A 15,695-nucleotide genomic window follows, 5' to 3' on the forward strand; every position below is an offset into this window, starting at 1 on the left:
TATGCCTCGTCAGTATCAGCTGGACACTCGCAGGTACTAGACCTTCAACGACAAGTCTCGCTTGCCAACCCCCTCTGCTGGCTCGCTTCGTTGCCATACAGACACCCTCGGACGACTTGTCAGGCATTTTTGCAGATTGTATTAAAAATAATAGTAATCTGATCGAGATCACTTGCTTCATAGCGGTTGAGACAAAAACTGCGAGGGATAAGGAAGAAGAAGAAGAAGAACAAGATGCGATGAATAAAGTGTCGAATCGGAAGCATCGACCCAATCATGCAGCGATCGGGGTAGCCACGGCGTTTTCACCTCCTTTGGCATTGTAAGTCTGCAACGGCACAGACTGGCCTTGCATACGGAAATCGGCGCCAAGCTTGCCGCCAGGGTGATTAAAGGCAAACATATCCCTTGCAAGCCCCTTTGCTCGTGTCACTGAGAAAGCAAGAGCGTCTCCCATCGCCAAAGCGACTGTTGTACTGCTGGAAGGAGCAGGAACGTCGTCCCATGCTTCGTCGGTGCTTGGGTTTGGCAAGTTTGTTCTCCTAGCGGTTCGCTGCTTATCACAGCTGTCACACTGATCGTCTTCCAAGTCCGAGTGAGGATCATCCTTGCCTGTAGCACAATCGATCCATGCGTCCGATGCCTTGACGAGTGCGCTTTCTCGCTTGCCGGCCAGTGCGATGATCGGACACCTGCGTGCGTTGAGGTGAGGTACCAGAGAAAGGATTTCTGGCGAAGACCCGGAATGCGAGAGGGCGATGACAACATCACGATGAGGTGTCAGCATTCCAAGGTCGCCGTGGAGCGCTTCGGTGGGGTGGAGGAACATGGAAGGTGTGCCGAGAGAAAGCAAGGTTGCGGAGAGCTTCTTGGCAATGATGCCGCTCTTGCCAACACCAGTGAGGACCACCTTGCCACCTCGCTCACCCGTGGTAGCTCGCATGACAAGTCGAACAGCTTGACGGAAACCGTGTTGCTGCACAGAATGCTTGGAGAGACGCTTTGCAGCCATTGCCAGCGCTCGAGCTTCTCGTTGGACAATTTGCGTGCCAAAAGCGAGAGCAGAATCGAGCTCCTCCTCGACCCGGCGGTTCTGAGCCTGTATCGCTGCTGCCTCGCTGTCCTCTGTACTTGTTTCTGGCTCCTCGTTGGCTTGACTGGCTGCGTCTTTGTTTGCCTTGCGGCTTGCTTTTGCATTGGCGAGCGACAACTTGTCTGCCTCGGAGGAAAGGTCGCTGACCGATGTACAGGCAGATGTGGAAGGGGAGTTGCGCTGCGAGGTAGCTACCGAGCTCAAGGCTGGATTGAGCATTTCGGAAGCTGATGGGCTAGCTCCAGCGCTTGACGAACCGCCGAGCGGAGAGTTGGAGCCAAAGTACTCGATCTTGCTGTGCATCATTCTTGAGAGTTTCGTTCGGGTCGGAATGGCGAGCTTGGATGACCGGCTGCAAAAGATGTTACCGACCCCTCTAAAGAGCGGCACTCGGATGCTTTTCTGCCTGAGAGGCTGTAAAAGAGGCCGGCTTAGCTTCGACCAAGTCACAGATTTCGATGAATTTCAAGTTGGCTCGGACTTGCGTGCTGCAAAGATGGCAACGACTCTTCTACCTCGAGCTTGAACTGGAGTAGCTCGAGCAGGTGGGCGATGAGAGCGGAAGTTGGTGTGGTAGGAGCTGTTCGACGTTCGGTATGAGGGTGGTACAACGAGGTTGCGTATTTGCGAGTGTGCGAGACGAGGAGGAGCGGTGGCTGAGTGAGTTCTTGAGGTAGTGGGATGGAAGAGAGATTGTGGAAACGGATGGAGAAGCATATATCGAGATCAGAATGTCTGCTTAGCTTCTCAATTGAACGTCGATACGAGCCAAGTCAACAACGTTTTCACATGAGTTTAGCTTGCTCTTGTCCTATTTGTTCCTAGCTCTTACGATACCGTCTCCTTCGCTAGAGCAAACGGCATATGGAGAATTTCTCGTGAAGCGGGCGGAAACTCGGCAAACAAATTTCCAAGGCAACGGCTTCTTCTTGAAGCAGCTTCTCTCCCACTTGAGCGCTGTCAAACAGGCAGTGTAGATACCGAGAGAACAGGCGCGCCAAGGCGACTCTACTTAGAAACGCATGCTGCCCTAAATAGAAGCAAGACCCTGAATTCTCACCTAATCTGCTTTCAGCGAGGGAAATGAACTCATTTGCTCGACTGCAGAGCCGAGCCTAAGTTCGACGCACTATCTTCCGCTCCTCCTAACCGTGCCTTGGATGAGCCGGACATAAGGCGTCGATCTCCATGTCCTTTCCTCCACTTAGCAGGATCGTCACGTGCCGCAAATTACTCTAAGCTCGCCGCAATAAGCACCTGAGGCTGATCTCTATCGAAATAGTAAAGAAGATTTGTCCCGATAGTCGACGATCCGTTAGAGTCGGAGCACGATCTCACTGCTGTTTAAGAGAGAAACACATATACTCAATGGACTAAGTGAATGTGGTGAGAACCTAGTGTTCTCAGCTTGATATATACAGCACATGCATAAACTGTCCCATAATTTTACATGTCACCATACATCACTCTAATGCTCAATAGCTATAAGTTGTATTGCCACACTGTCTCATATCATCTGAAAGCCCTGCTTCTTCTCTCCAAGACTGTGTAATTGATATTGACATTGACTAAAAAAATTGTGCTATGAAGAAGAGCTGATTTTTTTGATTTTTTTTTTTTTTTTTTTTTTAATTGTGGGACAGTTTATGGAGCATGCTCCCAAATAGCAACACCACTCCATTCCTGACCTTGTGGGCTTTTGACTACAATGAAACTTGCAATGTAACTTGGTGGGCACCTTCATACACATTGAAAGTAGTGATGTGGAAAGTTTCAGCTCAATCAGATGACTGTGAGCAATTTGGCAGCACTTCCAGTCTGACACCATCATATTGTCATGGGAATGGATGCGCAGAGGCCAGAAGATCCGTCAAATTCATATGAAGGGAGTGCAGGGATCAAGGGATCAGGTGGATTGTGGGATTTGAGATGGACTTCACTGAGATCGGTAGTAGTGCCAGTCCTATGACAGATCTCACTGAGATCAGCAAAAGGAAGGATAGTACTATGATGACAAGATTGGCATGAGAGATGATGGTACTATGGATCACACTGAGATCGGTGATAGAAGAAAGGGTATGGTGGATCCTGCCAGGATCAGTAGTAGGAAAGATCCTATCATGGATTCTGCGGAGATCAGTGGTAAGGATGATAGTGTGGTGAAGCTTCACATGCAAGTAGTGGGACCAAGTGCTGCCAAGAGGGGACCTAGCTCAGGAGCATGCAGCTGGTTACCACTCAGGGGCACACAAGATAGGAATAAAGGGGGTCCATCGCTGGTCCCAGGGAGGAGAGCAGTGTAAGAGAAACTGGCGAGGAAGACATAAAGAGGAGAAGCAGTGTCAATGGAGTCAGCACAGCTCAGGAAAGACAGATGGACAGCACAATGAGGAGGAGGAGCCTCATTGGAGACTCCTGTGAGGTACTCAATGCAGAAGGTACTCTCTGGAGAGAGAGCAGAAGCAGTGATGCAGGCAACACTGCGAAGAGGTATAAAAGCCACACCTTCTTGTCACTAATGGTCAAGTGGATTCTCATCCACTCTACTCACCATACAACTAGTCAATACTTTAGAAACATAAGTACTTATTAGTTTTCAAGTCAGCATAAGTTGCAATCAATAGATTGCTTCTCATCGAAGCACATGTGTTGTATCACCATTTCCTGACATCCGAAGGCAGTTCTTAGCAAACCAGCAGTCTGGATCTCGATAGAACCGAAGGCAGTCGTCCACTGCGGTCCGGGGATCACCTCAAGCATAGTCGATGCACTGGACACTTGTGTTGACACCACCAATCCATATTCACACCAGACCTTTGGTGTCATCAGCGAGTTCACATAAGTTATTGATCGTGCCGAGCTACCTCTGGATGGAGTGTCTGACAGTGGTCTGTCAAAATCTGCAATAGCATCATCACAACTACAGATTCGAGCGAGAAAAGTAATAGAGAAGGCTCTACTGCATATCTCGTGAAGAATTGCAATACCACAAGTGCTGTTGCATAACTCGACAGAATCGGTAATAGTATTGATACAACTACCGATCTCAGGTTTCAGGTGCGCGACCTCTGACACATATCTATACCATCATGCCAAAAACCACCCCAGAGAGGTGCCAATTGGCACTCTTTCACATCCAAAATGGTGAATCTATCTGTTCAGTTGCAGAACAACTTGGTATGAGCAAGTCTACAGTGAATTGCATCAGCAAAAGCACCTCTGCTGATGTTCCAAAGTCAAAGGGCAGCCAGCTGAGAAAACTCCAGCCTCATCATGTTTGCTTCCTGGATCACTATTTTGAGCTCAATTCAATGTCCACAGTCAGGAAAGCATGTCATGCACTGCAGGAGATGTTTCAAATCAAAGCATGCCCAACCACAGTAAGAAAAGCACTTCATTACTGTCATTACAAAGCACAAAGGTTAGTGAAAAAACTGAAGCTACTCAAGAGACATTGCAAAGCCTGTTTCAAATTTGCTAATGAGCACAAGGACATGACTGTTGAGGATTGGAAGAATGTGGTATGGTCCAATGAGACAAAGATCAACTTCTTTGGACCAGATGGTAAGCAGTTCTGTTGGATTAAGAATTCTGGCTTCAACAGCAAGCTTGTCAGGCCAATGGTCAAGTTTGGCAGTGGCTCCATCATGATCTGGGGCTGTATGATGTGGGAAGGGGTGGGAGGTATGTGCTTGGTGCTGGGTTCAATGAATTCAGACTAATACATTGATATCTTGAATGACAAGCTTGTGAAAACAATCTCAGATTTGCAGCTTCAGCATGCATACACTGACATCACATTTCAGCAAGACAATGACCTGAAACACATGTCGAAGAAGACAATAACATGGTTGGAAAGTAATAGCATTAAGGTTATGCAATGGCTGGCACAGTCACTGGACTTAAACCCAATTGAACACCTCTGGCACCATCTCAAAATGCAACTTTCACAGTATAGTACAATTGCAAAGTCCAGGGATGAACTGCTCAAGAGATGTGAAGCTGAATGGAAAGTGATCACTCCAGAGACATGTAGGATGCTAATAGAGAGCATGCCAGACCACATCAAGGTGGTTCTGAAGGCCAAAGGAGGGATTACAAAGTACTAAGGTGTTGTTGAGGAGCACTCCATAAACTGTCCCACAATTTAAAAAAAATTGGCTCTTCTTCATAGCACAATTTTTTTAGTCAATGTCAATATCAATTACACAGTCTTGGAGAGAAGAAGCAGCACTTTCAGATGATATCAGACAGTGTGGCAATACAACTTATAGCTATTGAGCATTAGAGTGATGTATGGTGACATGTAAAATCTTGGGACAGTTTACATGCATGCTGTATACTCAATTGACAAAGTGAACATGGTGAGAACCTAGTGTTCTCAGCTTCATATATATACATCTATGAGGTACATGCCGAATGTGGGAGTGTCCTTCTTCATGATCTAGCTTGACAACGAGTGGGACTGTGTTGTACCCAATCTCTGGACAGTTCGGTTCTGCCCTGATCCCCGATTGGGTTTATGTCAGCATATATCGTCATATTGGATTGCTTCCTTCGGCAAACTCTTGTTGGAGTCCATCGGGAGATCTCCTGTTAGATCTTTGCCGATACTCGGTCGGAGGCCGTCTGAAAGCGCAATGCTACCAGTTGAAGATGCGTCGGCATCTCAAGCAAGATGCACATGTCACAGCTGAGACACCGAGGTACAGGAGGCTTACTTAAGCAAGAAGCACAATGAGGTACATGATTGTTGTCATGGTGACAGCCCAGTGGTACCCAGTATCATAGCAACACAGGAGTATGAATGAAGTGACTGTCATGGGCCTGGATGCTCAAGAAGCAGGAGGGTCACTGGTTCATATGGAAGGAGCACAGGTATTGAAGATCTAGTTGATACCAGTAGAGAGCATGGTCATAGTGCAGTCTCCATGGAGACCATGGACTCCTATGGACTCACATGCAAAGGAGGACACGAGCCACATGCGAGGAGGGCCAGGCACAGCCATGAGGAGGACCAAGCTCAAGGAGCAGGCACAGCCACGAAGAGGACCAAGCTCAGATGGTTACCACTCAGGGGCTCGAGAGACAAGAGTCAAAGGAACTGTCACTGGTCAAAGGAGAAGGAGCAGTGTATAGGACACTAGCAGGCAGGTCCTGAGGAAGAGGAGCAGTGTCGAAGGAGTCGACACCAGGTCATGAGGAGGAGGAGCAGTGTGTCATGGGTGTCAGGGGTCTCGCGCCCGAAACCCAGGTCGGTCTGTCGAGATACTCGGTGACTATCAAACTGTGTGACAGCTATTGTCTCGGTATCGGTGACTATCAAGTTGCGCAGTGACAGCAGGTGGCGTTCGTTGTATATACTATCGTAGGTTTCGGCTGACCTCTGTGGACACTCCGTTCAGGGGTAGCTCGGCACGATCAATATCAATGTGTAGGTTATGTTGACACCAAGGTCTGGTGTGAGTGTTGATGATGATGAGGTTGATGGTTTGGTGATAAGGTTGATGAATGTTGATGATAATGATGTTGATGGTGTTGGTGATGAGGTTGGTGGCGTCAACACGAGTGTCCAGTGTGTTGACTGATGCTTGAGGTGATCCCCGGACCGCAGTGGACTACTGCCTTCAGTTCTATCTATATCCGGACCGCTAACCTGCTATGGGCACCTTCGGACGTCAGGTAGTGGTGATACAACACATGCACTATGATGAGGAGCAACCTTGATAGATTGCTGCTATGCTGACTGAAACTAATATATACTTATGCTGAAGTGATAACTAGTTATGGTGAGTAGAGTGGATGAGGATCCACTCGACCTATGATGATGAGAAAGCATGGTTATATACCTCTTCTCAGCATCGCCAGCGATGCTGCTCCTGCTCTCTCTCCAGAGAGTACCTTCTTCATCGAGTACTGCTCAGGGGCCTCTCCTGCTTGGCACCCCTGTGCCTCTTGAGCTGTGTCGACTCCTTCGACACTGCTCCTCCTCCTCATGACCTGGTGTCAACTCCTTCGACACTGCTCCTCCTCCTCATGACCTGGTGTCGACTCCTTTGACACTGCTCCTTCTCCTTTGATCAGTGACAGTTCCTTTGGCTCTTATCTCTCGAGCCCCTGAGTGGTAACCATCTGCATGCTCCTTGAGCTTGGTCCTCTTCGTGGCTGTGCCTGCTCCTTGAGCTTGGTCCTCCTCGTGGCTGTGCTTGGCCCTCCTTTGCATGTGAGTCTGTAGGAGTCCATGGTCTCCATGGAGACTGCACTATGACCATGCTCTCTACTGGTCTCGACTAGATCTTTGATACCTGTGCTCCTTCCATATGAACCCGTGACCCCCTTGCTTCTTGAGCATCCAGGCCCATGACAATGGGCCTGGGTGCGCAGAGCGAGGATAGACCGAAGTTCATATGAAGGTAGCGCAGGAATCGTGGAATCGGGTAGAACGTAAGAGTTGCAGCAGAGGTCACCGAGATCGGCAGTAGAATCAGTTCTATGGCAGATCACAGCGAAATCGGCACGAGCATCATCGATATCACGAATCCCACTGGAATCTACGACAAGCGAGACCTTGTGGCAGATTCCGCAGAGATCGGTAGCAAGGTTGTCCATACGACGATTCACATGCAAGAGGGACCAAGCTCAAGTGATATGCAGATGGTTACCACTCAGGGGCCCACAAGACAGGAGTAAAAGAGAACTGTCGCTGGTCAGAGGAAGGAGAGCTGTGTAAAGGACACCAGCAAAAGGGACATGAAGAGGAGGAGCAGTGTTGATGAAGTTGACACAGCTCAGGTAAGACAGGAGGGACAAGGTCTGATATGGAGGAGGTGCCTCCTTGGAGACACCTGTACAATACTTGACGAAGAGGGTACTCTCTGGAGAGAGAGAGCAGGAGCAGTGTCGCTGGCGATGCTGCGAAGAGATATATAGGCATACCTTCTTGTCATGAATGGTCAAGTGGACCCATCCACTCTACACTCATCAACCGTACTAGTATTACTTCAAGCAATAAGTATCATTAGTACACAGTCAGCATAGAAGTAATCAACAGATTGCTCCTCAATGAAGCGCGTGTGTTGTATCACTGTTTCCTGGCATCCGAAGGCAGTTTGTAGCAACCAGCGGTCCGGATAACAATAGAACTGAAGGCAGACGTCCACTGCGGCCCAGGGATCACTTCAAGTGTTAGCTGACACACTGGACACTCATGTTGGTGTCATCAACCCATACTCACACCAGACCATTGGTGTCAACATCAAGCTCATTAGAGTTGTATTGTAGTCTGATTGTGCCGAGCTACCTCTGGACGGAGTGTCCACAGCAGTTAGTCGAAATCTGTCACAACAATAATACAACTACAGATTCTAGCGAGAAAGGTGACAGAGAAGGCTCTGTCGCATATTTCACTAAGAAATGAAATACCATTAGCGCTGTCACATAATTCGACAGAATCGGTGATAGTACTGATACTACTACTGTTCTCAGGTTTCAGGCGCGCGACCGCTGACACCATCCAATCCATTTGAGGGGTGATCGCTGTCGCAGCAGTACAGGATTGGGAAATAGACTCTATTGATGTAAAGCAAGTGTACCTGAACTCCACTATACACCATGATGTATACCTAAAGCCCCCAGCAGGAATCAAAATACCACCTGGAAAAGTGTTGAAGGTAGTGAAAGGACTGTATGGTCTGAAACAATTGGGCTGAGAATGGAACATTGAGTTAGACTCACATCTCCAGACAATCAGATTTCATTGCATGCCAAGTGCACCATGCCTATACTCAAGAGGGACAGGCAACAAGATCACAATCATTACAGCATATGTGGACAACATGCTGATAACATCACCCAGTCATGATGAAGTAGACTGCACTAAGCAAGAGATCATGGACAAATGGGAGATGCAAGACAATGGAAGGATCAAAGAATTTCTGGGTATCAAGATCACACATGATAGAAGATGGAGGAGGATATCTCTGGGCCTAATGGCATACATCAAGGAAATGGTGAACAAATGGTTAAGAGGAGCAAATGAGAAATCTTGGGTACCCATGCTGAGCATAGTGAACATCACCAGAGGCAAGAGATGTGAACCTCAGCAAGCAAAGAGGTATCAAGAGTTGGTCAGCCAACTATTATGGGTCTCCAACACAGCCCAACCAGATATTGCCTTTGCTGTTGGCATATTGTTGCGATATATGTCGATCCTGATTGACAGTGCATGGAAGGCAGCCATTCATGTGGTAAAGTACCTGAACCAGATGAACAAATATCAGTTGCACTTAGGAGGGGAGACAAATGAGCACTTGGATACACTGGTAACAATGTATACTGATGCAAACTGGGCATCTGACCCCACAAATGGATGAAGGAGCACCTCAGGGTTGATAACATATGTGTATGGATGTCCAGTGAGTTGGAAGTCTCACATTCAAAAATGTGTGGCATTGTCAGCAGTCAAAGCAGAGTTCGTTGCTGCTTCTGAAGCAGTGCAAGAAGCCTTGTTCTTCTCATATTTGCTCTGGGACTTGGAGATCATGGATGTTCAGCCCATACTATACACAGATAGCCAGGGGTGCATACAGGTGAGTAAAGATCCAGCCAAACATTGGAAGTTAAAGCACATTGACACATGGTATCATTTCATCCATGATCACATGCAAGAGGGCAATGTGGCAATCAAATATGTCAGAACAGCAAACAATGTTGCAGATGTCTTGACAAAACCTTTACAGGGTCTCAACACCTCATGATTGGCTAGGATGATAGGGCTGGAGATCCTGCCAAAGGGGGGAGTTGAAGATGCATTGGCATCTCAAGCAAGATGCACATGTCATGGCTGAGACACCAAGGTACAGGAGGCTTACTTAAGCAAGAAGCACAATGAGGTACATGATTGTTGTCATGGTGACAGCCCAGTGGTACCCAGTATCATAGCAACACAGGAGTATGAATGAAGTGACATGTCCTGTCTTGGATAGGACTAGAGTGGTGAATGGAGTATATATATGTGTTTGTCATTTAGGTTCACACTATGAAAACTAAGCATTACATAGAACATACAGCTGTGGTAAAGGGAGTCTGATCATGACCCTGATAACGCCGTATATTAATTGTTATCTTCAATTCTACCACATCAACGGCGGCTTTTATAGCTAGCTGTCAGGCACTGCTTTAGCCGCAACAGCGCGCAAGCTCTTAGCTCATGCTTCGACTCTGAACTTGTCTGTCACCCTGCATGCCAGACCTCCGCGGCTTCGTCAAGAACGGTTTGCTTCCCTCCAACTCCGGCCATGGTGTAAGGCAATCCAATGTCTGTTCCTCCTCAGCGACCGGATGCAACTCTGATGGACTGCAATCCCAAAATTCTCGGTCACAGTAACGAGCTGCCGTTGAGTCTCTTGAACATTGAAATGATGATGACAGCCCTTCGAGCCCTCATCTCGGCGCGAGTTCAGGCAGAAGAAATGACGCCTCGCCCTGCAGCGGCAATGCAATGCGATGCGATGCGACGCTGAATCTACACTTTCTACCGACCCAGACTGGCCTTTCGGCTTGGTTGTCGTGAGTAAGCCTGGCTACCGCCTAGTTGAGAACGGAGAGAGAGCGAGCTTCTTTCGTGAAACACTGTAATGGTGTGCCTGTGGTGTCGAAAGCTTCTCTGATCTTTCTTCTTCAGATGTTTTCGCCAACCGAATCTTATGACCGCTTTCTGCTCGCTTAGCTGGCATCTATAGGGTAATGCACTCCACTCTGACGTAGCAACTGCCGTCCTACAGAGGCGCCTGACTACTACCTTGCAGAACCAAGCTCTCTGTTCCGCCTGTGTCATCTTCCTATCCCTACAAGAGGCGACCAGTACTCTTGCCTCCTCGCTATCATCATCGCTCCAATTGATACTCCAACTGGTACGACATCCTGCTCGACAGAAGCTCGCGCTCCACGCCACCCATTCTTCTCAGTATGTCGCAAAATACAGCACAGAGTCCGCATGCTGGCGGTCACGCACCGAGGCGTTTCCACACTCCCAAGCACGGCTGGCTTCATGAGGTGGAGAAGCGTCTCGTTGGACAGACCCCAAAAGGCGCACCGCCAGCAAGGCCTAGACAATCCGAGTCGCATCGTTCTAGACCCAACTCAGGCGGACTAGATCGCGAGGTGGAGGCCATCTTTCACAGAACAGCTCGATATGGCGGTGACGACCCAAGAGATCCACAAGACCAGGCATACGAGACCAACGCTCCACCCGACGAAACAGCAGAGAGCCAAACTTCGACTCGTGTGCCTTCCTCACCAACTCAACCTGGCGCATACAAGTCCAAGTCAAAGGGTCAACAAAGTTCTAGTCGCAATGATGACAATGATGACAATGCTGACAGTGATGACAGTGATGACAATAATGACAATGACGCCAACTCGGACCAAGGCCGTCCAAGAGGCAACCCCGATGAGGCTGAAGATCCGAACCAGGTCGGCTGGGATGGTCCTGACGATCCTGAGAACCCGCAGAACTGGTCGCAGAAGAAGAAATGGGCATTCACCTTGCTATGCTCCTTGCTTACTGTCAACGTCACTTTCGCATCTTCCGCTCCATCTTCGGCCATCCAACAAATCGCCCAGGAGTTTCAGATCGGCACGGTTACCGCCACACTGATTACGTCCTTGTTTCTGGCAGGTTACTGCCTCGGCCCCATCATCTGGTCGACAACTTCGGAACTCGTGGGTCGAAAGGTGATCTTCAGCATTTCGATGCTGATGTACACCCTCTTCATCCTTGGACAAGCCTTGGCAAAGAACCCAGAGACCTTATTTATTACTCGATTCATCAGCGGTGTCTGTGCAGCTGCACCGCTCACCAACGCTGGTGGTGTGATTGCCGACATGTGGGACCCCGTCGGGCGAGGCTACGCCATGAGTCTCTTCTCTTGCGCCGTCTTCATCGGTCCTGTCATGGGTCCCATCGTCGGAGGCTTCATCACCCAGTCCTACCTGGCATGGCGATGGGTCTTTTGGATCATGATGATCTTTGCCGGTCTTTGCTGGGTCATCACTGTGCTCTTCCTTCCCGAGACTTTCACACCCATCCTTTTAGTTCGAAAAGCTAAGCGACTCCGCAAGCTGGATCCCCAAGGCAACAAGGACCTCTACGCACCTCACGAGAGGAGCGACTGGTCGCTGGGTGGCATCGCTCACCGCACGCTATTACGACCCTTTCAGATCTTGGCACAGGAGCCCATCTTGGTCCTCATCACCATCTATGTTTCCATCGTCTATGGAATCCTGTACGGACTTTTCGAGGCGGTGCCAGTCATCTTTGAGATGAAGCGAGGCTTCAACTTGGGAGAGTCTGGTCTCATTTTCATCGCAGTCGGTCTTGGAACGACAATTGGTGGAATGATTAACGTGCTTGTACAGCTTCGATACCGACAACTCACGCCGTTCTGGCGCGGCATGCCTCCTCCCGAGGAGAGACTCATCGGATCCATGATTGCTGGCCCTTTCCTCGTTCTGGGTGCCTTCTGGCTGGGATGGACTGGCGAGTACGTAGCTGTGCCCTGGTACGTGCCTGCTCTTTCGCTCGTCCCTATCGGCATGAGCTTCACGCTCGTTTTCATTTCCCTTCTCAGCTACATCGTAGACTGTTATACCGTCTATGCCGCATCGGCCTTGGCCGCCAACACCATCCTTCGATCGGCAGTAGGAGCTGCATTTCCTCTTTTTACAAGACAGGCTTTCAATGGCTTGGGAACCAACTGGGCTGCTTCGTTGCTAGGCTTCGTTGCTTTAGTTCTTACACCATTCCCATACATCTTCTACGTTTATGGCAGCAAAATCCGCCGTTTGAGCAAGTTCGCGCCAGCGTTTGATCTCAAAATTCGCCAAGAATTGGAAAAAGAGGGCAAGCTGCCTGAGAACAGTCTCGACAACACCAGCCCTCTAGATCGCAACGGTCTTGCAGCTTCCAAGAAGGCGGCAGCGTCCAAGGGAGATGCGGAGAAGGGCCAAAATTCTGACTAACGCTGTTACTTGCAACGCCGACTTCTCGCCCTCGCTAAATATAACATTGTGCGTGTGCTCAAGGATGCCAAACAAGTCGCGGGAAACGAAAGGAAGGCTACTAGCTTCTCACTCAGGCTACTCAAAAGTGGGGCCCAGGAAGGAGTCGAAAGCAAAGTAGTGATATTGAAACCAACGACACAAAGATGAAAGTGATCTGATCTGTATCGAATGCAGTGTGAACTGGTTTGATGCTTGCGCGCGCAAGTTACTGATTTGCGCACTGAACTCCAGTCTGGCCTCCTTCCTCGTCATCATCATCCATGCCGGGATGCTGAGCGGCGCCGTTGGGTCTGACGTTGCGGGCTTCCCGCTCATCAAGGTCGTCCATCTGCACATCCTCGACGTCGATCTCCTTCTTGGTCTTGGGAAGCCCTCTTCGTGGTGGGAGCGCCTTCTCGAGGAGTGGGATGCAGTCAATGTCGATGGTCTCGGGGAAGGCGACGGAAAGGTTGACGTAAAGGTCACCCATCTCGTGGTGTCGGTAGCTGGGCATACCCTGTCCGCGGAGGACTTTGACATCGCCGGGCTTGATCACCTCACCGGCAGGAATATCGACAGAGAGAGCGTGTTCGTCAAGGTGCTCGATAAGGATCTTACCACCACCAAGCGCGGTGAGCAGGTCGACTTCGACGTCGATAAAGAGATCGTTCTTTTTGCGCTTGAAGCGGGGATGAGGCTTCTCGTCGATGACAATGACAACGTCGCCTGGAATGGTGTTGGGTGCCTGGTCGGCCTCTTCCTTGAATGTGATCTGCGAGCCATCATCCATACCTTTGTCGATGCGGACTTCGAGGACCTTGCGCTCATGGTTGATCTTCTTGCCGTTGCACTCCTTGCAGCGATCCTTGGCGTTGATGATCTCACCCTGACCCTGACATTCGGGACAGGTCTGCTGCATCTGCTGAACCATGGGACCGAGTTGACGAAGGACGACCTTGATACCCTGACCATTGCATCCGCCACATGTCTTGACGGCACCTTCCTTTCCTCCACGGCCATCACACTTCTTGCAGAGAACTTGCTTCTGAAGAGCAAGCTTGGTGAGCTTGCCGACGTAGAGCTCCTCGAGCGAGACCTTGACACGGTGGACGAGATCCTTGCCCTTGCGCGGGCCGCGTGGTCGTCCGCCTCCACCGCCGAAGAAGCCGCCACCTCCGCCACCGAAGAGCTGGGAGAAGAGATCCTGGGGGTCCATGCCGCCGCCCATTCCTCCACCTTCGAGACCCTGCTCGCCGAAACGGTCATAGAGATCGCGCTTGTCTGCGTCGGAGAGAACTTCGTATGCCGCGGTGATGGCCTTGAACTTTTCGGGATCACCACCCTTGTCTGGGTGCTCCTTCAATGCCTTCTTGCGGTAAGCCCTAGAAGATGCGAAAAGAGAAGTATGGCGAAAATGAAGAGGCGTCAGCAATGACATGTACGGAAACAAGAGGTGCGGAAAGCGGCAGCATTGGTCGATCGAATTCTACTCACTTCTTGAGCTCCGCCTCGGAAGCGGTGTGTGGGACCTCGAGGAGGTCGTAAAACTTTGTCTCCTTGACCATTGTTGATGCCGAATGAATGAGGTTGTCCTAAAGACAATCGTAGGTATAATCGAGCTGTTATGCGATAGCGGGCGAGATATATGGAGTGGCTGCGACAGGACCTGCGATACTCGTTCTGATGCGACCTTGAGGAGGAGAAGGGAGTGTAACTTGTGAGACCTGCAACGACGATTCGTAATTAGCTGGACAGATGTGGTAGCGCCTTAATTCGGAGCGGTTATGCGGTGGGATGTGAGAGTGGTGGTGTGGTACGACAAGGAGCAGATGTTCGAGGTCTGATGGATGATGTTGAGACAGAAGATGATGGGAAGTAGTTGAGCGAGTGTAGAATTAGCTGGGCAACTCTGAACAAAAAGGCGACACTCAAACGCTTCGGCTCTTGGGGGGAAAAAAAAAAAAAAAAATCAAAAAAATCAAAAAAAAAAAATCAAAAAAAATCCACACAGCGGGAGCAGCACTTGTTCAAGCACATTCGAGATTGCAGCCGACAGCCGCACTTTTTGAAAAGTTGACGAAATTCACACATTTTAGAAATCCAATAAAAATCCAATAAAAAAAAAAAAAATCAAAAAAAAAATCCAAAAACTTCCGAAGAGCAATGACGACGCAGAGACGGACATACGGTAAGCACAAACCTCTGCTTGCGGCCCAAATTCGGAAAGATGGCTGATGATAGATTCTAGTGACATCTCGAAGCAAAGCTGAAAGCCTTGGTGGAGTTCTTCTGTAGTTCTTCTGTAGTTCTTCTGTCTGAGCTGAGCTCGGGTATTGAATTTTTCTTTTTTAACGCCAAAATTGTTCCAAAGCCTTCCATGGCTTCAGAACCTGTCTGGCGCGTTTCTGCCTGTTTCGTTCAATCTCAAATCTTGCAAATTCTTTCCGCTCATCTCCCGATTGCAGATTACAAGCTAGAAGGGATGTGCGAAAGACGAGAGCTAACAATTCCACCGATCCGAGCTGCCACGTCTTGCTTCGCTCGGAGCCTGTTGCGTTGA

General features: G+C 49.3%; 4 protein-coding genes across 4 annotated transcripts; 2 read left to right on the top strand and 2 right to left on the bottom strand.

Moving 5' to 3' along the window:
• Positions 1–274: 274 nt before the first annotated feature.
• Positions 275–1,399, bottom strand: UHO2_03399 (uncharacterized protein; the record flags this gene model as incomplete). The annotated part of the gene is made up of 1 exon (XM_041558314.1): positions 275–1,399. The coding sequence occupies one exon, from the start codon at positions 1,397–1,399 to the stop codon at positions 275–277; it is 1,125 nt and encodes a 374-aa protein (XP_041414248.1).
• A 2,783-nt stretch (positions 1,400–4,182) lies between these two features.
• Positions 4,183–5,202, top strand: UHO2_03400 (putative transposase; the record flags this gene model as incomplete). Its single annotated transcript, XM_041558315.1, has 2 exons — positions 4,183–4,777; positions 4,859–5,202. 2 exons carry the CDS (start codon positions 4,183–4,185, stop codon positions 5,200–5,202), a joined length of 939 nt encoding a protein of 312 aa, XP_041414249.1.
• Positions 5,203–11,059: 5,857 nt separating this feature from the next.
• UHO2_03401 (putative mfs-multidrug-resistance transporter) lies at positions 11,060–13,114 on the top strand (the record flags this gene model as incomplete). The annotated part of the gene is made up of 1 exon (XM_041558316.1): positions 11,060–13,114. The coding sequence occupies one exon, from the start codon at positions 11,060–11,062 to the stop codon at positions 13,112–13,114; it is 2,055 nt and encodes a 684-aa protein (XP_041414250.1).
• A 247-nt stretch (positions 13,115–13,361) lies between these two features.
• Positions 13,362–14,700, bottom strand: UHO2_03402 (putative YDJ1 - mitochondrial and ER import protein; the record flags this gene model as incomplete). The annotated part of the gene is made up of 2 exons (XM_041558317.1): positions 13,362–14,517; positions 14,630–14,700. The coding sequence occupies 2 exons, from the start codon at positions 14,698–14,700 to the stop codon at positions 13,362–13,364; spliced, it is 1,227 nt and encodes a 408-aa protein (XP_041414251.1).
• Between the last annotated feature and the right edge of the window lie 995 nt (positions 14,701–15,695).

The sequence above is a fragment of the Ustilago hordei genome (genome assembly GCF_900519145.1).
Source record: "Ustilago hordei strain Uho2 genome assembly, contig: UHO2_contig_05, whole genome shotgun sequence".
In the NCBI taxonomy this organism is placed as follows: Eukaryota; Fungi; Basidiomycota; class Ustilaginomycetes; order Ustilaginales; family Ustilaginaceae; genus Ustilago; species Ustilago hordei.